We start from the raw sequence: 25,378 nt of genomic DNA on the forward strand, positions 1-25,378 counted from the left end.
GGGTGACCAGTGAAATATATCTGCTGGAGCACGTGCTACGGGTGGGTGCTGCTATGGTGACCAGTGAGCTGAGATACGGCGGGGCTTTACCTAGCAAAGACTTATAGATGACCTGGAGCCAGTGGTTTTGTCAACATGTGAAGCAAGGGCCAGTCAACGAGAGCATACAGGTCGCAGTGGTGTGTAGTATATGGTGATTTGGTGACAAAACGGATGGCACTGTGATAGACTGCATCCAATTTGCTGAGTAGGGTGTTGGAGGCTATTTTGTAAATTACATCACTGAAGTCTAGGATCGGTAGGATAGTCAGTTTTACGAGGGTATGTTTGGCAGCATGAGTAAAAGATGCTTTGTTGTAAAATAGGAAACAGGTTCTAGATTTAATTTTGGATTGGAGAAGCTTAATGTCAATCTGGAAGGAGAGTTTACCGTCTAACCAGACACCTAGGTATTTGTAGTTGTCCACATATTCTAAGTCAGAACCGTCCAGAGTAGTGATGCTGGACGTGCGGGCAGGTGTGGGCAGTGATCGGTTGAAGAGCATGCATTTAGTTTTACTTGCATTTAAGAGCAGTTGGAGGCCACGGAAGGAGAGTTGTATGGCAATGAAGCTCGTCTGGAGGTTAGTTAACACAGTGATACATACAATCCGTATATAAATGATTCACTTTTCCTCTCTGTCTTCCTGATTAATTTTAGTTCTCAAAAAACCTCACCTGGATTAATCAACCCGCTAGCTACATCATTCAAGCTGCATGGTTTGATGTCTGTATGATGAAAGGAATACATTCGTGTGACAAAATAATATCCTTACTGTTAAGACGTGATTCTCTGCATGCTTAGTTAGCACTGGTTTTAACCCTACATTAAACCTACATATCATTAGAGATAAGGTAACCAATCATTCCACCTGGATTTAACCTTGAACATGGGTTTAATCAATTGCTTATTTTGCTAATCAAATTAATCAGTGACTAGTGCCACAAACAGGTAGTGACTGCAACTTTACCAAGGGCATTGTAATGTTGCAGGAGTGTGTTTGTGCATGCCTGCAGGAGGAAACGCTTGAGTAACTGGTAATACAACCCATTATAACAACCCATTATATAATACAACCCATTATATTATATGGTAATACAACCCATTATAGCTGTGCTGTAAATTACAGCTTTTCCACCCGGTAAAGACAGTTTAGGACAAATAATATATTTACTATAAAAAACAACTGCCTGTGGACAGTATAACATTCAAAAGCTCTATTTCAGAGCTAAAGCTCTTAGATAAGAAAAACAACAAGTCTTGATTGGAGTGGATGACACCATGAAGTCCCATTGTGCCACACACACTGAGTCATACCAACCCTGCCAGGCACTGCCAATTAGGCCTAACGTCCCAGTGGGCACACAGTGGGTGGGCAGCAGACACACTTCAGAGACACACATACAAACACACGCACACACATATTCTATACTGTTCTACGATATCTTAGTCACTTAATGTTTACATATCTTGCATTACTCATCTCATATGTATGTACTGTATTCTATACTATTCTACAGTATCTTAGTCACTTAATGTTTACATATCTGGCATTACTCACCTCATATGTATATACTATTTTCTATACTATTCTACAGTATCTCATTCACTTAATAATGTTTACATATCTTGCATTACTCATCTCATATGGATATACTGTATTCAATACTATTCTACGGTATCTTGGTCCCTTCATGTTAACATATCTGGCATTACTCACCTCATATGTATATACTGTTTTCTATACTATTCTACTGTAACTTAGTCCGTTCCGCTCTGACATCGCTCGTCCATATGTATATAGTCTTAATTCATTCCTACCTAGATTTGTGTGTATTGGGTATATGTTGTGTAATTTCTTAGATATTACTTGTTAGATATTACTGCACTGTCGGAGCTAGAAGCACAAGCATTTCGCTACACCCACAATAACATCTCCAAATCACGTGTATGTGATAAATACAATTTGATTTGATGCATGCACGCATGCACACACACTCTTCTCGAAATTGCCATCTCGCAACCGACGCCCCTGTCAAACAGCATGACAACAGTGAGACACCGAAAGCTGGGCTACTGCCCATGGCCATCAGGATGAATGATGGCTGAATGACATGCTTGACACAGCACTAATGGCCGGGCTATAGAACCTGTTAGGGGAACAGATAAATCCCAGTCATATTGATGGAGTGCTTGTTTTAAGAGTGCACGCCCTCAAAGGACATCTCTCAAGTGGGCAGAGTTACTGCTTTTACTGTAGCTTCCTTTTGCTGAGCTTCAGACATGGATGTATCTGTCAAATGAAGGCTAATGTCTAGATGTGACTTGTTATAGAAGATGGACATTGTCGTAGCGTTGACTATCATTAAATGTCAAGACTGTTATATTATCAAATCAATTCTCTATGTGTAATTATTCCTCGTGTGGTTAAACTAATCATGTAACTTTAATTAACTAGGATGTCACGGCACCACAGGAAAATGTTTATAGAGTCTCTATTTCCTGAATTAACTCTTCGGATATTTTCATATCTTATCAATTACAGTCTTCTATCAATGTATTATTACCTCATCAATCTCATTCCTGAATGTTGTAAACCCTTGGATATCTGCACGAACCCTAGCATCAAATCATGAATCAGCGATATACAAATTGGCTTAATTATTTATTTACTAACTAACTAATCAATCACAGAATTACATAAACATACACACAATAATTATACATTGGTTACTGACATAATACATTGAAAAGTCCCTAGTGGGCTAAGCCATTATGACAGCTTGGTAGACAAAGGAAAGGGTTGGGGCCAGCTCAGGAGTGGAAAACTCAGAGTGGAACCCCGTATATACACTGCAGTCATAGAAATGCTTATACTTTGAACATGAACAACCGCTCATTCGAAAATAAATTGCAATTGACATATTTACGAGTGTATGCCTTTGTTATCCCTCTCTGCGATTGCCGGTCCGTCTGCTGGATAGACTGTTGACAGAAATATCTGGTTTGTCCACTAGAGATCAAAGTCTTTCGGAGTTGTAGCTTGTTATAATGGATACATCAAAGTACCATTAAGCAGTTCGACTGGTTGCGTTTACCAGACTAAAGTACTTAAACAGCTGCAGCCTGAATAATTGCTCTGTAGTTTGTCGATTTCTTAGCCATTTCAAAGTGGGAATGATCTCCACGTTCTCTGGTCTTGTCCTTTGGTAGAGTTGCCAACCATTTCAACATGTAGCGACAGCTCCATGTTTTCTTGTCTAATGTAAATTTTGTCATAAGTGTTTTTTATACTGGAGTAGAAAAGGGGGTGTTCCATGACACCGATGTAAATGTGGGGGCGTGGCCACTGACTGATCATAAGTTACTATGAAAAACAATTCTCATTTAGAAGACTAACATCACATTACATCTTTCCAAATGTATTCCTATACAGAATCATTTATTTTATACAACATTCAGATGCAAACTTGATAATTGAGAAGTGTATACAAAAAAAGAAACAGTAATGTGTGTTTCCTGTCCTTCATGAGGTCACCAAATGAAACAAACTCGACATGACTGTTCCTTAAGTGTCCACGAACCACTCCAACTGCTTGGACTACAGAAATACTGTTCAATTATTCAACCTTTTGATGTCCAAGTGTCTCTCTTTGTTAACAAAGGGATTCTCAACTTTCATTTCGGCAGAGTGGGGAAAGGAGTTTCGGTATTTACAACCATCATAAACCTGTGGTGGGAGAGAGGGGAGGGAGGGGAGGGGGGGGGGCTAGGATCCTCACCCAAAAGGGGCACGTCATGACAACATGTACTGGAAATCAATGCATTTAGTTTGCTCTGTCATCAATTAAGGAGTGACTCAACCTAGGGCTGTGGCGGTCTTGAAATTTTGTCAGCCGGTAACTGTCATGCAAATGACTGCCGGTCCATTAATTGACCGTTAATTCACATAAACACGTTTAGCATCTCCAGGCCTCCACACATACAAGCCACTGATGTGCGCATTTAGATTTTTTTTTTAAAGGTATTTTTTATACACCATCACAATAAATCCATTATTTATTTTAGGCAGGTATAAAGAAACATTATGATATGAAGAAAATGTATTTCAGAAGAACAAAATAGCATCTTTTGAGTCAGTGAGTACATGTATGTTATCTGGCTATTTGCCATGCCATTGGCAGCCTAGGCTGTAGGCTAGTTCATTTAGAAGACAAGATATGCTTATAAATCCCAAGCCATTATTTTATATTATATAATTTTATAGTGAGAAGAATATAATTCAACTTTGATGACTAAAACAGAAAGGATATTCTTCACATTCCTTAGTGAGGTAGCTATGTTGAGCATAAAGGTGATTATTTGAAACAGGTCCGATATGCTAGATTTACAATTAGTCTATTTGGCAACTTTAGGTGTGAATGACAAACCTTATAATGTCTTAAAAATCAAAACACATATGGGTTGCATGATGTGCCTATATTGATTCATTTAAAAAGTCACAAAAAAAGCTTGCGCTCTGTTCCTTGCGTCAGTCAGGCTGTTCTCTCATCAAGTAATAATACTCTCACCCATGAGACTATTCTGAATTTAATCTTGTCTTTACTAATATGTGAAATTAGTTTGGATTTAGAATGGGCCATTATCAAATGGACAGGGCAATGGGCAGGGGGAAAAGACATGTCATCAGTATGCACTCGAATAGCGAATGGAGGCTGCACTTTCCCATGCTTCCTTTTTCACTCATGCCGGGTAGACAATGTGCTTAATATTAGCAGCTGAGAAATAAATATAGTAGCAGCTGGGATCCTCCTCTTTTTAGTGGCTACCATTAAAACGTTCACACCAGATTGCATATAGAAATGTCTGGGCTTATAAGAACCCTTATTTCACACCATGCATCAACCACTGTTTGAGTAGTAGCCTTTGCTACGTGACAGGTGATATTTCACCCAAACTCTATATGCCATGGGCTCGCCAACCTACCCAGCGCTTAATTTGGTAAACTAAGTGTAATCAGTTCAGGAACATCGATAGTATAAAAAAATGTTTTAGAACAAAAAAAATTTCATGAAACTCTTTACAGCCCCTCTAACTGTGCACTCGATAAAGGAATGAAGGAGAGAGAGGAGGAGAGGGAAACGCACGGCGGTGAGATATTCTGTAGCTAAATGTCAGCCTATTAATTTAGAAAATAGTACTAGTCAATTTAAAATCAAATACAAATTCACTATAGTTGTAGGCTAACTCAGTATGCCGGCCTGCACAATCAATGAACCAACAGCATCACCAAGGCCTGTAGGGCCTACATTCTATCCCAGCCATATGGATAGAACGTTTGGAGCGTAGCACAAGTTAACCAGTCCATCCAGTATACATAATAATACAGTCCACACAAAAGCGATCACTACAGTTTGATCAATTTTGGAGTAGAGGCTAGACCAATTATGTACCAAAGTGTCTTTCTGCCGTGCGTATTAAGTGGTAGGATATTAGGCTATGTGTTGTATAAAGGTACAATCCTTATTTTAATTCAGGCTTTTTTTCAGGCTTGGGCTCATTGGCCTATGCATACAGTATGCATAAGTTCCAAAATGCGTATGCGTGTTCTACATGCGAGGTCTTAAATGCTTTGAATTAATCATCACCTTAGAAATAATTGGCCATTATGTTGTGTTTAACTTTGATACAAGATCCACATATCATTTGCATTGACGTCAGAGGGATTAGAGGGACAATAGAGCGCTGAGTACCAGGCCATTAGAGTCCTGCCGATCATTAGCGAGTTGGGTACTACAAATGCATCAGCACCATTAATGTACAAATCGCATAGGAGGAGGAGATTACCATGACCCCAACGGTCACTTGGAATTAGACTGCGGTCATGACTCATGACTGCTGGTGTGGTGGTAATACGACACCTGCTGGTGTGGTGGTAATACAAAATGGCCTCCAACACTCTACTCAGCAAATTGGATACAGTCTATCACAGTGCCATCCGTTTTGTCACCAAATTCCCATATACTACCCACCATTGCAACCTGTATGCTCTCATTGGCTGGTCCTCACTACATATTCGCCACCAAACCCACTGGCTCCAGGTCATCTATAAGTCTTTGCTAGGTAAAGCTCCGTCTTATCTCAGCTCACTGGTCCCCATAGCAACACCCACCAGCAGCAGGCGCTCCAGCAGGTATATTTCACTGGCCATCCCCAAAGCCAACACCCCTTTGGCCGCCTTTCCTTCCAGTTCTCTGCTGCCAATGACTGGAATGAATTGCAAAAATCACTGAAGTTGGAGACTTATATCTCCCTCATTAACTTCAAGCATCGGCTGTCAGAGCAGCTTACCGATCGCTGCAGCTGTACACAGCCCATCTGTAAATTAGCCCATCCAACCTACTACCTACCTCATCCACATATTTGTTTTTCGTTTTTTCTGCTCTTTTGCACACCAGTATTTCTACTTGCACATCCTCATCTGCACATCTATCACTCCAGTGTTAATTGCTAAACTGTATTTCCTTCGCCACTATGGCCTATTTATTGCCTTGCTTAATTTGCACACATTGTATACAGATTTTCAATTGTGTTATTGACTGTACATTTGTTTATCCCATGTGCAACTCTTTGTTGTTTTTGTTGCACTGCTTTGCTTTATCTTGGCCAGGTCGCAGTTGTAAATGAGAACTTGTTCTCAACTGGCCTACCTGGTTAAATAAAGGTGAAATAAAAATGTTTTAAAAATACGGTCACCGCAACAGCCCTGACTCAACCTCATATTTCCAATGTATTCCTTTATACTGAAGCAAAAAAAGCTAATAGCACTTCTGCCAAATCCTTGATATCATTTGGATACTATGGCATTCACAAATAATCTCTATAGTTGCTCAATACCATTATAAACCACAGGTAATGCTGAAGAAATGCTCTCTGCTGGGTCAGCTGTGGATGCTGCTGGCTGATGCTGCTGCTGCTTATTGGGAAGGTATGTGATTGGCAGCCCATGCAATGAATAATAGATTCCCAATGCTCTCCGCTGGGTCAGATGTGGATGCAGCTGGCTGATGCTGCTGCTGCTGCTTATGGGGAAGGTCTGTGACTGGCAGCCCATGCAATGAATAATAGATTCCCAATGGAGCCTCTAGGCACACCATGCTAAATGTTTTTTATGTCAACACCTTCTTCAGGAAATACTGCCATTGATTTCTACAAACACAGCAGTTGGTTAGTTTGCCTGTTTTCAAATCAGCCACTTCAGAGATAATGAAAAAGATGATACTCCACTAATCTGAATGTAACTGGGTGTGGAAATAATATACATAAAGCGGGCAAAAGAAAGACGGGCACCTCGATACTCACTGGAGCAGCGTTGATTCTGTCTTTGGGGTCATTTACTACCTAAAAGCTGAGACTAATGAAGAACCTATTCAGGAAGAGAAAAGGGAAGCTTGCCTCTGCTATTCTCATTCATCACGTGAATTACAGAGCGTGGCTCCTGGGCTTGCTTGGTGGGTATGTCATATGTACAGTTGAAGTTGGAAGTTTATATACACCTTACATTTAAACTCAGTTTTTCACAATTCCTCACATTTAATCCAAGTAATACTTCCCTGTCTTAGGTCATTTAGGATCATCACTTTATTGTAAGAATGTGAAATGTCAGAATAATAGTAGAGAGAATTATTTATTTCAGCTTTGATTTCTTTCATTACATTCCCAGTGGGTCAGAAGTTTTCATACATTCAATTAGTATTTGGTAGCATTGCCTTTCAGTTGTTTAACTTGGGTCGAACATTTCGGGTAGCTTTCCACAACATTCCCACAACAAGTTGGGTGAATTTTGGCCCATTCCTCCTGACAGAGCTGGTGTAACTGAGTCAGGTTTCTAGGCCTCCTTGCTCGCACACGCCTTTTCAGTTCTGCCCACAAATTTTCTATAGGATTGACTTTGTGATGGCCACTCCAATACCTTGACTTTGTTGTCCTTAAGCCATTTTGCCACAACTTTGGAAGTATGCTTGGGGTCATTGTCCATTTGGAAGACCCATTTGCGACCAAGCTTTAACTTCCTGACTGATGTCGTGAGATGTTGCTTCAATATATTTACAGAATTTTCCTACCTCATGATGCAATCTATTTTGGGAAGTGCACCAGTCCCTCCTGCATCAAAGCACCCCCACAACATGATGCTGCCACCCCTGTGCTTCATGGTTGGGATGGTGTTCTTCGGCTTGCAAGCCTCCCCCTTTTTCCTCCAAACATAATGATGGTCATTATGGCCAAACAGTTCTATTTTTATTTCATCAGACTAGAGGACATTTCTCCAAAAAGTATGATCTTAGTCCCCATGTGCAGTTACAAACCGTAGTCTGGCTTTTTTACAGCGGTTTTGGAGCAGTGTCTTCTTCCTTGCTGAGCGGCCTTTCAGGTTATGTCGATATAGGACTCGTTATACTGTGGATACAGATACTTTTGTACCTGTTTACACCAGAATCTTCACAAGGTCCTTTGCTGCTGTTCTGGGATTGATTTGCACTTTTCGCACCAAAGTACGTTCATCTCTAGGAGACAGAACGCGTCTCCTTCATGAGCGGTATGACGGCTGCGTGGTCCCATGGTGTTTATACTTGCGTACTATTGTTTGTACAGATGAACGTGGTAACGTCAGGCATTTGGAAATTGCTCCCAAGGATGAACCAGACTTGTGGATAACTACAAAAAAAAATTGGAGGTCTTGGCTGATTTCTTTTGATTTCCCCATAATGTCAAGCAAAGAGATACTGAGTTTGAAGTTAGGCCTTGAAATACATCCACAGGTACACTTCCAAATTGACTCAAATGATGTAATTAGCCTATCAGATGCTTCTAAAGCCATGACATTTTCTGGAATTTTCCAAGCTGTTTAAAGGCACAGTCAACTTAGTGTATGTAAACTTCTGACCTGCTGGAATTGTGATAGTGGAATTGTGATAAGTGAAATAACAACTGTTGGAAAACTACCTGTGTCATGCACAAGTAGATGTCCTAACCTACTTGTCAAAACTATAGTTTGTTAACAATATATTTGTGGAGTGCTTGAAAATGAGTTTTAATGACTCCAACCTAAGTGTATGTAAACTTCAGATTTCAACTGTATGTTGGGGTTCGGTTGGATTCACATAAACACGCAGCCATAGCTTGTGTTGAGGGTAGGGTCAACACACATAGACCCTTGACTCTGTCTCAAATTACCGTAACGACCATCTGTTTCCAGGATAATAACAAAGATCTCAGCAGACACTCACCAAAACAGTGTGAGATTTGCAGTTTCATCAGTTGAAAGTGAAAAAGAGCTGTCTAAGACGAATAACCTGACATGATCTGACATACGATATCCCCATTATGTTTCTGTTACATTTTCTGTCTTACAGCTGTATGATCCAAAAAGGCACTATCTAGTACTTGGCTGTTGGGACATTGTTCCGAGGAGGTTAGTACAATCTGCTGAGACTGATTCGGGGAATAGTGTTTTAATTCGGGGAATAGTGTTTAAATTGTGGGAATCGGTTTGAACCCGCTGTCAATTCCCTTGCATAAACTGATGTTGGATTCTTAACTGGTGAAAGGTGAGGTTGTTTTAGGGATGCGTCCTTCGTTGCCTGTTGAGGGAATCGACGTTATCCATGGGAATAACTTGGCTAGTGAGCGTGTGTGGCCTGTCATGTCTTCATTTCCGATGGTTTCCACTAAGCCACGCAGAGGTGTTCTTTGCGTGCGCGTGACGGGTTCCATGAGCCGTGGCGACCTGGTCACTGGGTCGGCTAATGATGACATTACAAAGAAATCTGTCACTACTTTCCCTGTTATTCCGTTATCTGTGCCCCGCTCTGATCTAAACACGGAGCAACAGGCTGACTCTACATGAGAAGAGTTCATTACCAAACTGTGGCTGTGGAACAGTTGGGAGATGTCGCATGGCTATTTTCTCCAGGACAATGTTCTGATGAGAACGTGGGTGCCTTATAGTAGTTTTGATGGAGGTTATTAGTCTGGTTGTTTTTCCAGCTAAGCTTCCTGAGGTGGAGTTAACTTCCCACGATGATGTTGTTGTACATCTGGGTGTGAGGAAAACCTATAATTACATACTGAGACATGCTTAGGTTAAAGAGGGATGTTTCTGCCTTCATCAACCTGTAACACCAGTCAATTAACGGGTAAACCTAATCAAGCTATTAAGCAGGTACTGCTGTTTCCTATTCCCGTACTCAGCCAGCCTTTTGAGTATCTGATTATTGACTGTGTTGGAGCTCTACCTCACTCTAAGAATGGTAGTAGTTACTTGTTCACTGTGATGTGTCAGACCACTGGGTTTCCTGCTGCCTATCCTCTCTGGTCTATCATGACTAAGCCTGTGCTAAAAGCTTTGACTCAGTTTCTCGCTGTTTGGAATCCCTAAGGTCATTCCGAGTGACCAAGGTTCTAATTTCACCTCTAATCTGTTTGGTCAGGTTCTCCAACAGCTCCATATTAAACACAATTTGGCGCAGAGTCAAGGACCGCTGGAATGTTTCCATCAAACACTTTGTTGAGAGCTTATTGTACGGAGATGGAGGAGCGGTCCTCCAGGATGACTGGAAGTCTCCTGAGCCACCTCAGTCCTTGTTATCTTGTGTGTGATTTCTGGCGACGCCTGTACACCGCTAGTGAGATGGCTAAAGAGAAGCTATCATCTTTACAGGGGAGGATGAAAGGTATATTTGATCAGCGAGCTAAGCTTCGTCACTTTAGTCCAGGTGACCAGGTTCTTGCTCTGCTGCCAATTGTTGGTTCTCCTTTTCAAGTCATGTTTCAAGGTCCATATACGGTTGTGCACCAGTGCACTGAGCAAAACTATCTAGTTTTCCAGAATGGAGGAAAACGCACCAACTGTGCCATCTGCGCACCAACTGTGCCAACTGTAAATCTGCTAAAGCCCTATGATGCACATTCCTCTGGGGCCGAACTGGGAGTCCACAGAGGACAGTAAACCTGTTATTTTGGCCGGTACTGTTGGATTGCTGGGTTCTTCTTTTTGTCATGCTAGATCCGTGCATGGTGAGGAGGATGTCCCTGGTCCTGACGATTGCGTACTGCAGGGTAGATTGAAAAATTCAGTCACTGGATGTTTTGGATAGCCTTCTCGCTCATCTACCTGCTGATAGGCGGGACGAGTTGGTCGGTCTGATTGAGTTTTCCAGTTGTTTTCTGATACACCTACAAGTACAAACTTAATAGAACACGATATTGACATTGGAGATGCTGACCCCATCCGTCAGCAGTTCTGTAGTTTCTTGAGCGAAACGGCATTGTCTGGATGCTGAGATTGATATTGCAGTCTTCTTTCTTCAGCTGGGCTTCTGGGCAAACAGATGTTGTACGGACTATTGTAAGGTAAACCGTGTCACTAAACCAGATTAATTTCCTCTTCCTCGGATGGAGGACTGCATTGATCAGGTCGGAGCATCTAAGTTTGTGAGCAAGTTGACCTGTTAAAGGGCTATTGCCAGGTGCCCCAGACGAGTAGGGCATGTGACATCTCTGCCTTTATTACACCCTCCGGTCTGTACTTTTATTTGGTTATGAGCTTCGGCCTGTGTAATGAACCTGCCACTTTTCAGCGCCTTGTGAACAGGGTTGTCTCCAGTCTGGTCGGTTGTGCTGTTTATCTGGATGATGTAGTGGTTTATGCAGATACCTGGGAGGAGCATCTGTCCCTTATTCAAGCCTTGTTCAACCGCCTGGCTGCTGGTTGCTTCACTATCAATCTGGATTAATGTTTGTTGGCTCAGGCGACTGTTACGTACCTTGGTAAGGTGGTTGGGCAGGGTGAAGTGCATCCTGTTCGGGCTAAAGTGGTAGCTATTGATGCTTTCCCACCGCCAACTACTAAAAAGGAACTGATGGGTTTCTTGGGAATGATTGGTTATTACTGTAGTTTCTGTAGGAACTTCTCTACCGTAATCACTCTGATGACAGACTTGCTGAAAGCTAAGGTGGTCTCGTCTGGTCTCCTCTGTCAACAGGCTTTTGGGGATGCAAAGAGGTTGCTTACCTCAACTAGGGTGCTGGCTGCTGCTCTCGTGGATTTGTCATTCAACTTGTGGGTGGATGCACTCAGTCTGCCGAATTCTTTCTCTGTGATCTTGTTTTCCTTAATAGGATGTCAGTGGGCAGCGCCGGCCGGGTCGTCAGCTAAACGGGACACAACTGGGCTCGGGTGTGTCCCCGGGAATAAATACCTTTGTTTTGGCACCTCTAAGCACCCCTCATTATCATCATCTATACACAAAACCATTCACTTACATTACTGACTACACACATCATCATTAATTGTATATAGGTATAAAATATATTTTTGTAATCCCTTGATCTCTGCGTTGTCTCCCTTTTTGTTAAGGGCTACGAGCCGGTTCGTGACAGAACACACAGCTGACCAGGGGGTAGTCAGCAGGGTGTGTTCCCATGCACTGCATGAAAATAACTATTTCCGGGATCGTACATTCTCAATATACTCATTATTGGGCATTAACATAATGACATTTTCGGGTGTGTAAACTGCATGACACTCGCGCTTGCAAAGGGTTGTCACTAGTTACCACAGCCACAAAGTCAAAATTAACTATATTGTAAACATTTCTTGAACATGTTCTGCTTTTTAGTCTCAATTTAAGGTTAGATTTAGACATAAGGTTAGCTGTGTGATTAAGGTTGTTTAAAGTCATATTTTAAGAAAACTTGTAGAAAAAGGCAGGGTTTAGCCATTTGTGGCTGTGGTAACTAGTGATAACCCTTGGAAAGAGGAGACGTCATAGCATCACGTCAGTACACACCCGACCAACTGGCTAGTACTACTCACGTTGGGGCAGGAATATATGAATTTCAGTGTCAGTTAGCTAGAGAGATCCACTCACTGTCCTAACATAATTCTTTTAGCACAGTCTTTCAAAAAAAATGTCAGGCCTCTCCGCAATATTAGCTGTGATTTCAACAACAAGACATAACTTTGTTTATTATGAAAGACTTCAAAAGAACTGAGGTAAGGGAACAATTTACACAGTAGGTCTAACATTAGTGTAGTGTCAGAACATCAAATGTTTGCTGTCCTTTCAATTATTTACTAGCTAGCTAATGTTAGTCAGCTGAATGAAGTACCAGATATTAATAAACATATTTTATCAAGCTAGCTAGCTACTTTGTGTGAAGCAAGCAGGAGTTTAGGGGTAAGAGTTGTTGCTAGCTAATGTTAGCTAGCCAGGTGTCAAACGTTATTGTTCCTCAGGGAGTTGTTTCATTTCCAAGCTAGTTAGCTAAGAAAGTTAGCTGGCTAAGCTAGCTACCGATAACAATCCTGACTAGCTAGCTAGTTCCTAACTCATATCTCATGACTCATGGACAGCTGGAGGAATTATAATGAGCTACTAAAGCAGGATTTCAAATGTAATATGGATACAAACAACCCTATTTTACATTTCTCTAGCTGGGCATCTACGTAACTCATCATACATATATGTACTTTTGCACTAAAGCTGCACACCCATAACTTTGTAGATATGACAATACCGAAGTCCATTCACTATAACATAATTGCTCCAGAACATAGAATATAATTTTAAAAGATTAGTGTTCATATGAACAGACCAATACTTATTGTAAGCACATGTTGACCCAAAGAATTCTATGAGGATCCCATGATCATCTATCATAAACAGATCCCATTATCTGCCAGATCACATAAATTATTAATTCACTATAACCATCACTATTCAACGCCCCAATGATCCCTTATGAAGGTCAGCCACACACGCACACACATACACTACATGGCCAAAAGTATGTGGATTTGGCTATTTCAACCTCACTCGTTGCTGACAGGTGTATAAAATTGAGCACACGGCCATGCAATCTCCATAGACACATTGTCAGAAGAATGGCCCATACTGAGGAGCTCAGGGACATTCAAAGTGGCACTGTCATAGGATGCCACATTTCCAACAAGTCGTTGTCAAATGTCTGCCCTGATAGAGCTGCCCCGGTCAAATGAAAGTGCTATTATAGTGGAAACGTCTAGGAGCAACAACGGCTCAACCGCGAAGTGTTAGGCCACAAAATCTCAAAGAATGGGACTGCCGAGTGCTGAAACGCGTGGGGCGCAAAAATGGTCTGTCCTTGGTTGCAACTACACTACAGAGTAGTGTCACTACAGAGTTCCAAACTGCCTCTGGAAGCAACATCCGCACAATAACTGTTCGTCGGTAGCTTCATGAAATGGACGAGTAGCCGCACGCAAGCCTAAGATCATAATGCGCAATGCCAAGCGTTGGCTGGAGTGGTGTAAAGCTCGCCACCATTGGACTCTGGAGCAGTGGAAATGCGTTCTCTGGAGTGATGAATCACACTTCACCATCTAGCAGTCTGACGGACAAATCTGGGTTTGGCAGATGCCAGGGGAACGCTACCTGCCCGAATGCATAATGCCAAGTGTAAAGTTGGGTGGAGAAGGAATAATGGTGTGGGGCTGTTTTTCATGGTTCGGGTTAGGCCCCTTAGTTCGAGTGAAGGGGAATCTTAACCCTACAGCATACAATGACAATCTAGACACTTCTGTGCTTCTAACTTTGTGGCAACAGTTTGGGGAAGGCCCTTTCCTGTTTCAGCATGGCAATGCCCCCGTGCACAAAGCGAGGTCCATACAGAAATGGTTTGTCGAGATCGGTGGGGAAGACCTTGACTGGCCTGCACAGAGCCCTGACCTCAAACCCATCAAACACCTTTGGTTTAATCGGAACGCAAACTGCAAGCTAGGTCTAATCGTGCAACATCAGTGTCCAACCTCAATAATGCTCTTGTGGCTGAATGTATGTAAGTCCCCGCAGCAATGTACCAACATCTAGTGGATCTTCTTCCTAGAAGAGTGGAGGCTGTGATAGCAGCAAAGGGGGGGACCAACTCCATATTTATGCCCATGACTTTGGAATGAGATGTTTGACAAGAAGGTGTCCACATGTAGTGAGCCACCACCACCACCAACACTCACCTTGATGAGTGCCTCCAGTTCAGCAGGCATTACACAGCGGTGCCTCTGCAGGAACAAAGCTTTCTCCAGGGTGATGCTGTCCTTCTGGTTGCTCTCGAAAGGCTGCTCCAGGGCCCGGAAGGCCAAGCCGCCACCCACCAAGTAGGCCACCACCACCACAAACACCGCCACCACCGTCTTCCACTTCATCACAGAGTGGAGGGCCAAGAGGTCACCGGTGGTGTCCATGCTGGCCACCACGCTGGCGGAACGGGAGGAGACGGAGAGCCGGGGTAAGGGGCAGTGGCCGTTGGCCCCCTTGGGATCACAGCCCATCGGGTTCTGCATGGCTGCCCCACTGGCCTGGACAGGGCTGGATTGGACCATCCCTGACTGGACCTTCTTGGGAGGGACCAAGTTGGTTTGGACTGCCACTAACAGGAGGAGAGAGAGTAATAGTGTTAGCAAACTATTGTTTTAATTAACCTCTAGGAATATAGCATTTTAGTTTGTTATTACAGGGCATTTTGACAATGTTGACATTGACCTTACCTGCCCTGAATAATACCCCAAAACAGTCAAAGTTCAAGTATGGTGCATTGTCCTCTGCAGTTCTAGACATTAACGGAGAGGCAGATGGGATAACTGTATTCATCTATCGGAGCAGACTAATGATAGAAGCCATTAGTGTAGTACTCAGCCTGCAGCCCTGGACTGATGCCCCATTCCACCCTAGGGTAGAATAGCGTTTCATCTCTCTCTCTCTCTGAGATCCCAGCAGGCCATTGCGATATGTAATAATGTTACCACAGTGAGAATTGTTTTGTATTCAACCCTCGATTCTAATTTCCACAGCCGTATCTAAATGGCATTATGCGGTGGGTGTTTTGATATCAAGGGAAGGACAAGTTGTTGTTGACACACAGAGACACCAAGAACATTGACAAGAGTGTGCTTAAAAAATGTATACGCTTTCCTCTCCGAAAGCAGGATTCAATCTCTCTAATAGACAAGCGTGGCCAGTAAGAGAGGGGGATAACTGCCACTGGGTCATTGCATTGCGAATAATAAATGCATGTGATAATAAATAAGTGCAATAAATGCATGTGAATGGGGAGGGGGTTGGGGTCACCCAAGGTGGGGGACTTTGTCAAGGAGGCATCCATATTTAGATCTCCTCCTATGGGAGATTGTTCTGACTGAGCCCCAGGGAGGGTGGGAGGGGCCTGGCTGGGTTTCACCATGATGCAATACCTAACACTCTGTTTTAAAAAAAGAGCTCATTGTTCATAGGGAGGTGCTTCTTTGTTTAATTTGAGAGATTGACTGGCCATATGGCTATGTAACGTGCTAGCCCATTTTTTATTTATTTTTAAAGTGACACAATCTAAAAAGCCCCTGTCAGTATTCTAGAAGCAAATATCTTATTGTACTAAAGATGTGTTTGTGTAATTGCAACAAGAAGCCTTGTTTGCAGGATATGTCATACTTTGCATACTATATGCAATGTATTCATTTAATACATATCTGGGAGAATATGCGTAATTTGTGAAGAATTGTATTTTTCTATTTAAACTGTACTTTTTGTGTATTTTACTGTATTATACATTTACTACACTACCACATACTATGTTCCTGGAACAACTGTCTAGCATCCTTTAGTATGAACACCAACACAACCTGTCATGAAGACTCAAGGACATCAAGGAAGTTTCACTCACTTACAGGGATTGAAATCATGTTAGTCCATCCTTTGGCATGGATCACAGTTTAAATTGATCAAAACAAACTGTCATCAGGATGAGAACACACAGCCGGAGATTCACCAACATCAACACCAACGTGGCCACATTGAGTTACCACATTACCGGTGCCTAGGAAAACATTTTCAAGCTATTTTTAGGACAATAAGGGCAGTTTGCCAGACACAGATGAAGCATGGTCCTGGACTTAAAACTACTTTCAATTAAGATTCCCCATTGAGCTTGCTTTTTAGTCCAAGACTAGGAGTTTGGGAAACTGGCCCAAAAAGAGTAACTTCACAATTAAGGAATTCACAATTAACTTCTTAGGGTGGGTGGGATTATTTTTAGGAAGACATTTTGTGTAATATTTTCAGACCTGCAAGCTACAGAAAGGGGCCTGCTGATGGATATTATAGAACATCCAACTCTACAGCCCACCCATTCAAGTTTCTTGACTCCTCTGACAAAACCATGAGTTGGTTTGCATCGTTTGTGATAAATGAGTGGAATGGAATAAATGGGCACTACAGTTTATCATACTTGGACGAGTACTTTATGAAAGGGGTTGAGCTATTTCTCTACCACTAAATCTGCATCCGTCTAAAAATAGCCATTCAATTCCAATCACAAATGGTTCCATCATTATTAGCATAACTCATGGTTGTAATGGCGATCTAGATTTGAAACCTACTGTGGCTTTGAAATGAACACGGCCTGCAACGAAAACATGCGGTCTCTCCTTCACTGCAGCCGAGGTGAGTAAGACATTTAAACGTGTTAACCCTCACAAGGCTGCAGGCCCAGACGGCATCCCCAGCCGCGCCCTCAGAGCATGCGCAGACCAGCTGGCCGGTGTGTTTACGGACATATTCAATCAATCCCTATACCAGTCTGCTGTTCCCACATGCTTCAAGAGGGCCACCATTGTTCCTGTTCCCAAGAAAGCTAAGGTAACTGAGCTAAACGACTACCGCCCCGTAGCACTCACTTCCGTCATCATGAAGTGCTTTGAGAGACTAGTCAAGGACCATATCACCTCCACCCTACCTGACACCCTAGACCCACTCCAATTTGCTTACCGCCCAAATAGGTCCACAGACGATGCAATCTCAACCACACTGCACACCGCCCTAACCCATCTGGACAAGAGGAATACCTATGTGAGAATGCTGTTCATTGACTACAGCTCGGCATTCAACACCATAGTACCCTCCAAGCTCGTCATCAAGCTCGAGACCCTGGGTCTCGACCCCGCCCTGTGCAACTGGGTACTGGACTTCCTGACGGGCCGCCCCCAGGTGGTGAGGGTAGGCAACAACATCTCCTCCCCGCTGATCCTCAACACTGGGGCCCCACAAGGGTGCGTTCTGAGCCCTCTCCTGTACACCCTGTTCCTCGGCATACACATCACAGACAAACTGAATTGGTCCACTCACACAGACAGCATTGTGAAGAAGGCGCAGCAGCGCCTCTTCAACCTCAGGAGGCTGAAGAAATTCGGCTTGTCACCAAAAGCACTCACAAACTTCTACAGATGCACAATCGAGAGCATCCTGGCGGGCTGTATCACCGCCTGGTACGGCAACTTCTCCGCCCTCAACCGTAAGGCTCTCCAGAGGGTAGTGAGGTCTGCACAACGCATCACCGGGGGCAAACTACCTGCCCTCCAGGACACCTACACCACCCGATGTCACAGGAAGGCCATAAAGATCATCAAGGACATCAACCACCCGAGCCACTGCCTGTTCACCCCGCTATCATCCAGAAGGCGAGGTCAGTACAGGTGCATCAAAGCTGGGACCGAGAGACTGAAAAACAGCTTCTATCTCAAGGCCATCAGACTGTTAAACAGCCACCACTAACATTGAGTGGCTGCTGCCAACACACTGACACTGACTCAACTCCAGCCACTTTAATAATGGGAATTGATGGGAAAGGATGTAAATATATCACTAGCCACTTTAAACAATGCTACCTTATATAATGTTACTTACCCTACATTATTCATCTCATATGCATACGTATATACTGTATTCTATATCATCGACTGTATCCTTATGTAATACATGTATCACTAGCCACTTTAACTATGCCACTTTGTTTACATACTCATCTCATATGTATATACTGTACTCGATACCATCTACTGTATCTTGCCTATGCTGCTCTGTACCATCACTCATTCATATATCCTTATGTACATATTCTTTATCCCCTTACACTGTGTACAAGACAGTAGTTTTGGAATTGTTAGTTAGATTACTTGTTGGTTATTACTGCATTGTCGGAACTAGAAGCACAAGCATTTCGCTACACTCGCATTAACATCTGCTAACCATGTGTATGTGACAAATCAAATTTGATTTGATTTGCTCCAAGTTCAGCTTTCACAAAATATATAATAGTATTCAAACCACTGAACCCACCTCCTGTTTAGTTCCATAGTTTTACAAGATTTGATTATGCAGGAGAGTAGGCTAATGCTTTTATCCAATACATTCCTCCTCCCCATCTTCCACCGCTCTCTCTGTCTCTCATCCAGACGTTACCAGAGGAATACAAAGCTGACAGGACAAAAATAAGTGTGATGTGATGCACTGGAGGATCTTCAAAGAAAAGCTAAATTAAACTGCATGGATGATAAAGATGATTTTTTTTTCTTGATTGATTGGCTGGTATTGGCTGGTAAATCCTGGATATGATGATGCCATCCACAGGCCATTATGATGATGATTGGAGATCATGATATGATCATTTCATACCTCCTATCCATGTTTACAACAGAAATATCTTATGCCAAGCCACACAAAGTGCAAGTGTTAAATCTGACACCTAAACTTTTTGTATACTGTTGGGGCACAGTAGCCTGACTACTCAAACTCAATTATTCCGCCGCTCTGTCATTAGCTCAAAGAATAGTAGAGCATCCCTATATAGTTCCCATTATGACGTCTGTGAGTACAGGGGGCATCTCCATTGAGACAAACTCCATTTTGAAGTAGTACATTTTTTTCTTCACGATTGGCTGATCCCTCCTGATGAGCCAGTTGGACATGACTCCAGCGGGGTCATTAAGAGGGATCAGCCAATAAAGTTGGAAGTTGCACCCAGTTAACTACATTAAAATGGTGGAAGCCCTCAATGGCGTTGCCCATGCTAAATCGGCCTTTTGGCCACTAGAGGCCTCTATCATTCTCTATACGTTACATACTTTAGTCTGAGACTGCCATCATTGAAGTTGTTTGTGGTGACGAGAGGCATTATACAAAACAAAGTCATCAGCAATTGGATTATCTCTAAACCATCAGAAAATCAAAGCCAATGACGAATTTTCAAACCAGCGCTTTACCCACGTGTTCTTGCTCTGGCCCAACCCATCGGTTTCTGGACCAATCAGATATCCCCGAATGTGTACGCATTCGTTCCGTAACCTAACATAGCAGGTGTAAAAGAAACGCCTGAGCGGCATTTAATTACTTCTGATCTTGACAAACCGATCCAGTAAATGTGGAGGAGGAGTTATGACAGAGTGTAGCTTTATTAATGCCCAAAAGTGGAAGTCGTGTCACAGGTTCTCCTTCCATTTCCCCTGAAAACCGGATGCATCCAGTTGCTCAACATATGTTCGAGTCAATGTCTTAAAGGGATACTTCGGGATTTTGGCAATGATACCTTTTATCTACCTACCCAGAGTCCGATGAACTCGTGGATACCATTTTTATGTCTCTGCATGCTGTTTGAAGGAAGTTGCACTAGCGCAATTGCTAATTTGCGTTAGCGTAATAACTGGGAGTCTATGGGTATCTGGTTGCATGCAAGCAGATACCCACAGACTTCCAATCATTAGTTAGCATTGGATCACGAAACCTACCTCTAATTTCCTAAATAGTGGATACGGAGACATAAAAATGGTATCAATGAGTTCATCTGATTTTGGGGGAGTAGATAAAAGGCCTCATTGCCAAAATCCTGAAGTATCCCTTTAAAATAAAATTGTATTCATCACATGCGCTGAATACAACAGTGAAATGATTACTTACACGCCCTTAATAACAACAATGCAGTTTTAAGAAGAAAAAAATATATATAACAAATAAGGTAGAGGTAAAGTGACTATGCATGAATAATAAACAGAGAGTATCAGCAGCGTAAAATTGGGGGGTGGGGTGGGGACAATCCAAATAGTCCGGGTAGCCATTTGATTAACTTTTCAAGAGTCTTATGGCTTGGGGATAGAAGCTGTTATGAAGCCTTTTTGACCTAGACTTGGCGCTACGGTACCGCTTGCCGTGCAGTAGCAGAGAGAACAGTCTATGACTAGGGTGGCTGGAGTCCTTGACAATTTTTGTGGCCTTCCTCTGACACCGCCTGGTATAGAGGTCCTGGATGGCAGGAAGCTTGGCCCCAGTGATGTACTGGGCCGTATGCACTACCCTCTGTAGTGCCTTGCGGTCTGAGGCAGAGCAGTTACCATACCAGGCAGTGATGCAACCAGTCAGGATGCTCTTGATGGTGCAGCTGCATAACTTTTTGAGGATCTGAGGACCCATGCCAAATCGTTTCCGTTTCCTGAGGGGGAATAGGTGTTGTCGTGCCCTTTTCACGACTGTCTTGGTGTGTTTGAACCATGATAGTTTGTTAGTGATGTGGACACTAAGGAACTCAACCTGCTCCACTACAGCCCCATCGATGAGAATGGAGGCGTGCTCGGTCCTCCTTTTTCTATAGTCCACAATCATCTCCTTTGTCTTGATCACGTTGAGGTAGAGGTTGTTATCCTGGCACCACACTACCAGGTCTCTGACCTCCCTACTCCCTGCAGGCTGTCTCATCATTGTCAGTGATCAGGCCTACCACCTTTGTGTCGTCGGCAAACGTAATGATGGTGTTGGAGTTGTGCATGGCCATGCAGTCATGGGTGAACAGGGAGTATAGGAGGGGACTGCGCACGCACCTCTGAGGGGCCCCTGTGTTGAGAATCAGCGTGGCAGATGTGTTACCTACCCTTACCACCTGGGGGCGGCCCATCAGGATCTCCAGGATCCAGTTGCAGAGGGAGGTGTTTAGTCCCAGGGTCCTTAGCTTAGTGATGAGCTTTGAGGGCACTATGGTGTTGATCGCTCAGCTGTAGTCAATGAATAGCATTCTCACATAGGTGTTCCTTTTGTCCAGGTGGGAAAGGGCTGTGTGGAATGCGTTAGAGATTAAATCATCTGTGGATCTGTAGAGGCGGTATCCAAATTGGAGTGGGTCTAGGTTTTCTGGGATAATGGTAGTTGAATGTGTTATTACTCCAACCTTTGGAAAAGTGAAAAATTGACAAGTTTTCATTTTTGTCAAAACCAACTTTATATTGAAGAATTCCCTTTGACTTGATAGCCTGTACATGTGCAGTTCAGCATGAGACGACTGTTAGACCCAATTTGTCTTTCTGCGCATGAGCTTAGCTAGCCAGCGTTGCCATGGCATCGCCTACAAGCATGATTGGGCAGTTCTATTGGAGAAGCAGTTTATGCCTATCTTCATACTGTACTGTCTTTGGATCGGCCAATTAATTATACTTGTGAGCAAACATTCCAGAACTGCAGGTGGCAGTAAATCACCAACCTTGGCTTTATACCTGTTCAAACAACACAATATACAGGTGGCAGTGTGCACCCTTTCAGTTTCGTTGCAAAGTCATTGAAGTAGTAGAAGAAGAAAATGTACTACTTCAAAATGGAGATGGCCTCAATGGCCCTGCCCATGCTCTCATATACGCCATACTTGGACAGATACAATGATGCGATGTCTATCATAAATCTATGATCCAGACTCATTGTGGAGAAGAAGCTAACATCCGTGGGCGTGGCGTAGCGTTTGGCTGGAACAAGGAGTCTGGGAAGCCAGGCAAGTGGCACAGTGGGAGGCCAGAATATTGATTTATCCAGCCTAGCAGCTGTAGATGAGGAAACATCACATGAAAGGAGTCTGTCTGTGTGGGTTCAGTATGGAGATTAAGAGTGGAGGACCACATTCAAATACTGAATCAGATAATAGCATGCGGAATGTAAGTAGAAAGGCTCTGTCTCTGCCCAGTAATTCCCAATTGGCCTGAACGACATCTCCCCAGCAGCTGTCCTATCCCCGCCTCTATCTATCCCTAACGAAGAGCACACTGTAGCCTACCACACAGCTGAGCACATAAGGGATGGAGAAGAAAGAGATCCACTCCCAACCGCCTGGCGTCATAAAAAGCACATTGCATGATTGTAAATGGCATTAAAGCTCCTATTTTAGATTAAATAAACACAAAATAAATTATTTGAAAGAAAAGCTATTCACATTGTAACTAATTTTGTCCAAGTCACACAGTAAAGATGCTGAGACAACTGTATACCCAGGTTCTTCAGTCAACATATCCTTGCACAAAGCTATCATTACACAAACTCCACTTTTAGAGTAAAATGTACATTTACTAACCTTGTTGTTCCGGGTCCAAATTGACTTGTTTTCTAGGGTTTTCCAGTGGAAATTTCATAGCTATTGTTCTTCTCAATAAACACAAAGACCATAGATCTGCTCAATAGCGCTTGAGAAAATGTAGAAAAATAAAACAAATGTGCCAGCGCCCTTGTCACAAATATGTATTATTGTTGCTTCGAATGGCATGATAAAATATACCCGAAAAGTAAGGCGAAAATGTGTCTGGAGCAATGACAGGGTCTGAAGCCATAGATGTTGCCTATCCTTCTCAGCTTGACATGGGTGGGTGCACCCCAGCGGTTGATAGTAATGAGGTTTATGTATGTGTACTGTCTGTCGCACCACTCAGGACCACCCTATGGGCTACAACACATTTCGCACGCCAGAACACTTGAAGAAGGCTCCGAACAGAAGTGGACAACGAACGCATTTAGAACAACGAACTTCACACAAGGATGTGGATGTAACCCCAACAAAGGAATAACGACGTTTCTTGGATAGTAGTCCATCTCTCCATCAATGGACGATTTTCTAAAAGTACTAATGATATTACCACTAATACTGTAGGCTCATTATATACATGCTAATTAATAAATGTCTAAATGGTTTACTTACTATTTTGTGACAGGGGGGGATAGCGTCTATCCTCCTTTTTCAGTTAATTCCCACTCCACTCCAATCACGATTGGGTACCGGCGTGTAGGCACATGGCGCGGGAGTAAAAGTCATAAATAATGTATTCAAGCATAGACAACTAAAAAAAACATTACATCATCCGATGTTGGAGAAATCATACATAATGTATCAAAATCAATAGCCTACATCGAGACCAGTAATCTCTGCAATACTGTCACTGTGCCCCTTAAAAAGATGCCATAAAATCTTGCGCTGTTATTTTGAGGTTCTAGATAAACATCACTTATTTTATAGGGATGCTTGAAATGCATTTAAGATACAACACGCGCTTTCAGTCAGTAGGCTACAATTTGTTTAAAAAAAACTGAAATTAAATCAAATTATTGTTATTTTTGCAGTGGATCGGCCTTGCTGAACGAAGCACCTTGCCGTGATGTTAATAACATCAAAATGTCCTATGATTTGCATATGTGTTGAATTATGCATTTGAGTAGTATAATTGCATATCATTCAACCACTAGTGGACACTTTTTTAAAGAAATTAAACAAACAAATGGATATATCATCATTTCGTTTCATTTTGATACAGTTCATTGAACATCTCACTGTTGTTTAACAAATGTATAATTATCCAGAGAAACCATTACAATGGTATTCCACAATGAGAAAAGTGCACCTCCAGAAACACTGAGCGGCTGTAGTTGCTATAGACAATGCTTCCCCAAGAACCTTCAACCAGTTATGATAGACAGCTGTCTGACTTTAAACTGAAATAGAATTGGCATACCAAGTGTAAAAACTGTCTGCAAGGAAAGCAAGCCATTGGTTGGTGATATGCTATTGTAGTCATCCTTTTGTGGGCATAGATTTGTGAATAAATCAAATCAAAGTTTGTTGGTCGCTCACACAGTTTAGCAGATGTTGTACGGTGTGCAGCGAAAAGCGTATGTTACTAGCTCCCAAACAAAGCAGTAAAACGTCAAACAAGCGCACAAATATATATTTTTTTAAACATAAAAATAAATCAAGAAATGTTATAACGAATTCAATTAACAACCCAAATAGCACTAACAGTAATCCAAATGCAATCTACACGTATACAGACAGGATGAATTTACACAAGATAAAGGAAGAATGACATGTACAGCAGTATATATATTACAGTGAGCTATGTCAAGAATCCAGTATATACATAAAAGGTGGTGTGTATAAACAGTGTAGGCCTAAGCCTAACTAAAAAGCAACGTACAGTAGTAGAAATACAATATGTGTAAGAAAACAATATTCAAATACACAGTACAAAACCCCATTGCAAAATTAGAGGTGAACAACTACTAGGGCATGTCAGAGGACATTATTCAGAATTAACACATCTGCATTTAAAAGGTTAACAAGAGGGTTTCTGCCTGCATACAGCCTACCGTATGTCAATGACATGTACACATTGAGGATTGATTG

The 25,378-nt window shown here is 42.5% G+C and overlaps 1 protein-coding gene across 2 annotated transcripts in view; it reads right to left on the reverse strand.

Annotated features, from left to right (window-relative positions):
* The window catches only part of kcnk10b (potassium two pore domain channel subfamily K member 10b), a 32,325-nt gene extending 8,286 nt beyond the window's left edge, over nucleotides 1–24,039 (reverse strand). Inside the window, exons 1-2 of one of the 2 annotated variants that reach the window (XM_021574082.3) lie at nucleotides 23,900–24,039; nucleotides 15,096–15,508 (exon numbers count right to left, since the gene is read on the reverse strand). In XM_021574082.3, coding sequence (XP_021429757.1) covers nucleotides 15,096–15,508; nucleotide 23,900 — 414 coding nt within the window. In that variant the 5' untranslated portion in view covers nucleotides 23,901–24,039. Of the gene's footprint in view, nucleotides 1–15,095; nucleotides 15,509–23,281; nucleotides 23,616–23,899 lie in introns of those variants that run through there. The other variant, XM_021574081.3, reaches the window with a different exon arrangement.
* Nucleotides 24,040–25,378: the final 1,339 nt, after the last annotated feature.

The sequence above is a fragment of the Oncorhynchus mykiss genome, chromosome 19 (assembly GCF_057628025.1).
Source record: "Oncorhynchus mykiss isolate SJ-2025 chromosome 19, ASM5762802v1, whole genome shotgun sequence".
NCBI lineage: Eukaryota > Metazoa > Chordata > Actinopteri > Salmoniformes > Salmonidae > Oncorhynchus > Oncorhynchus mykiss.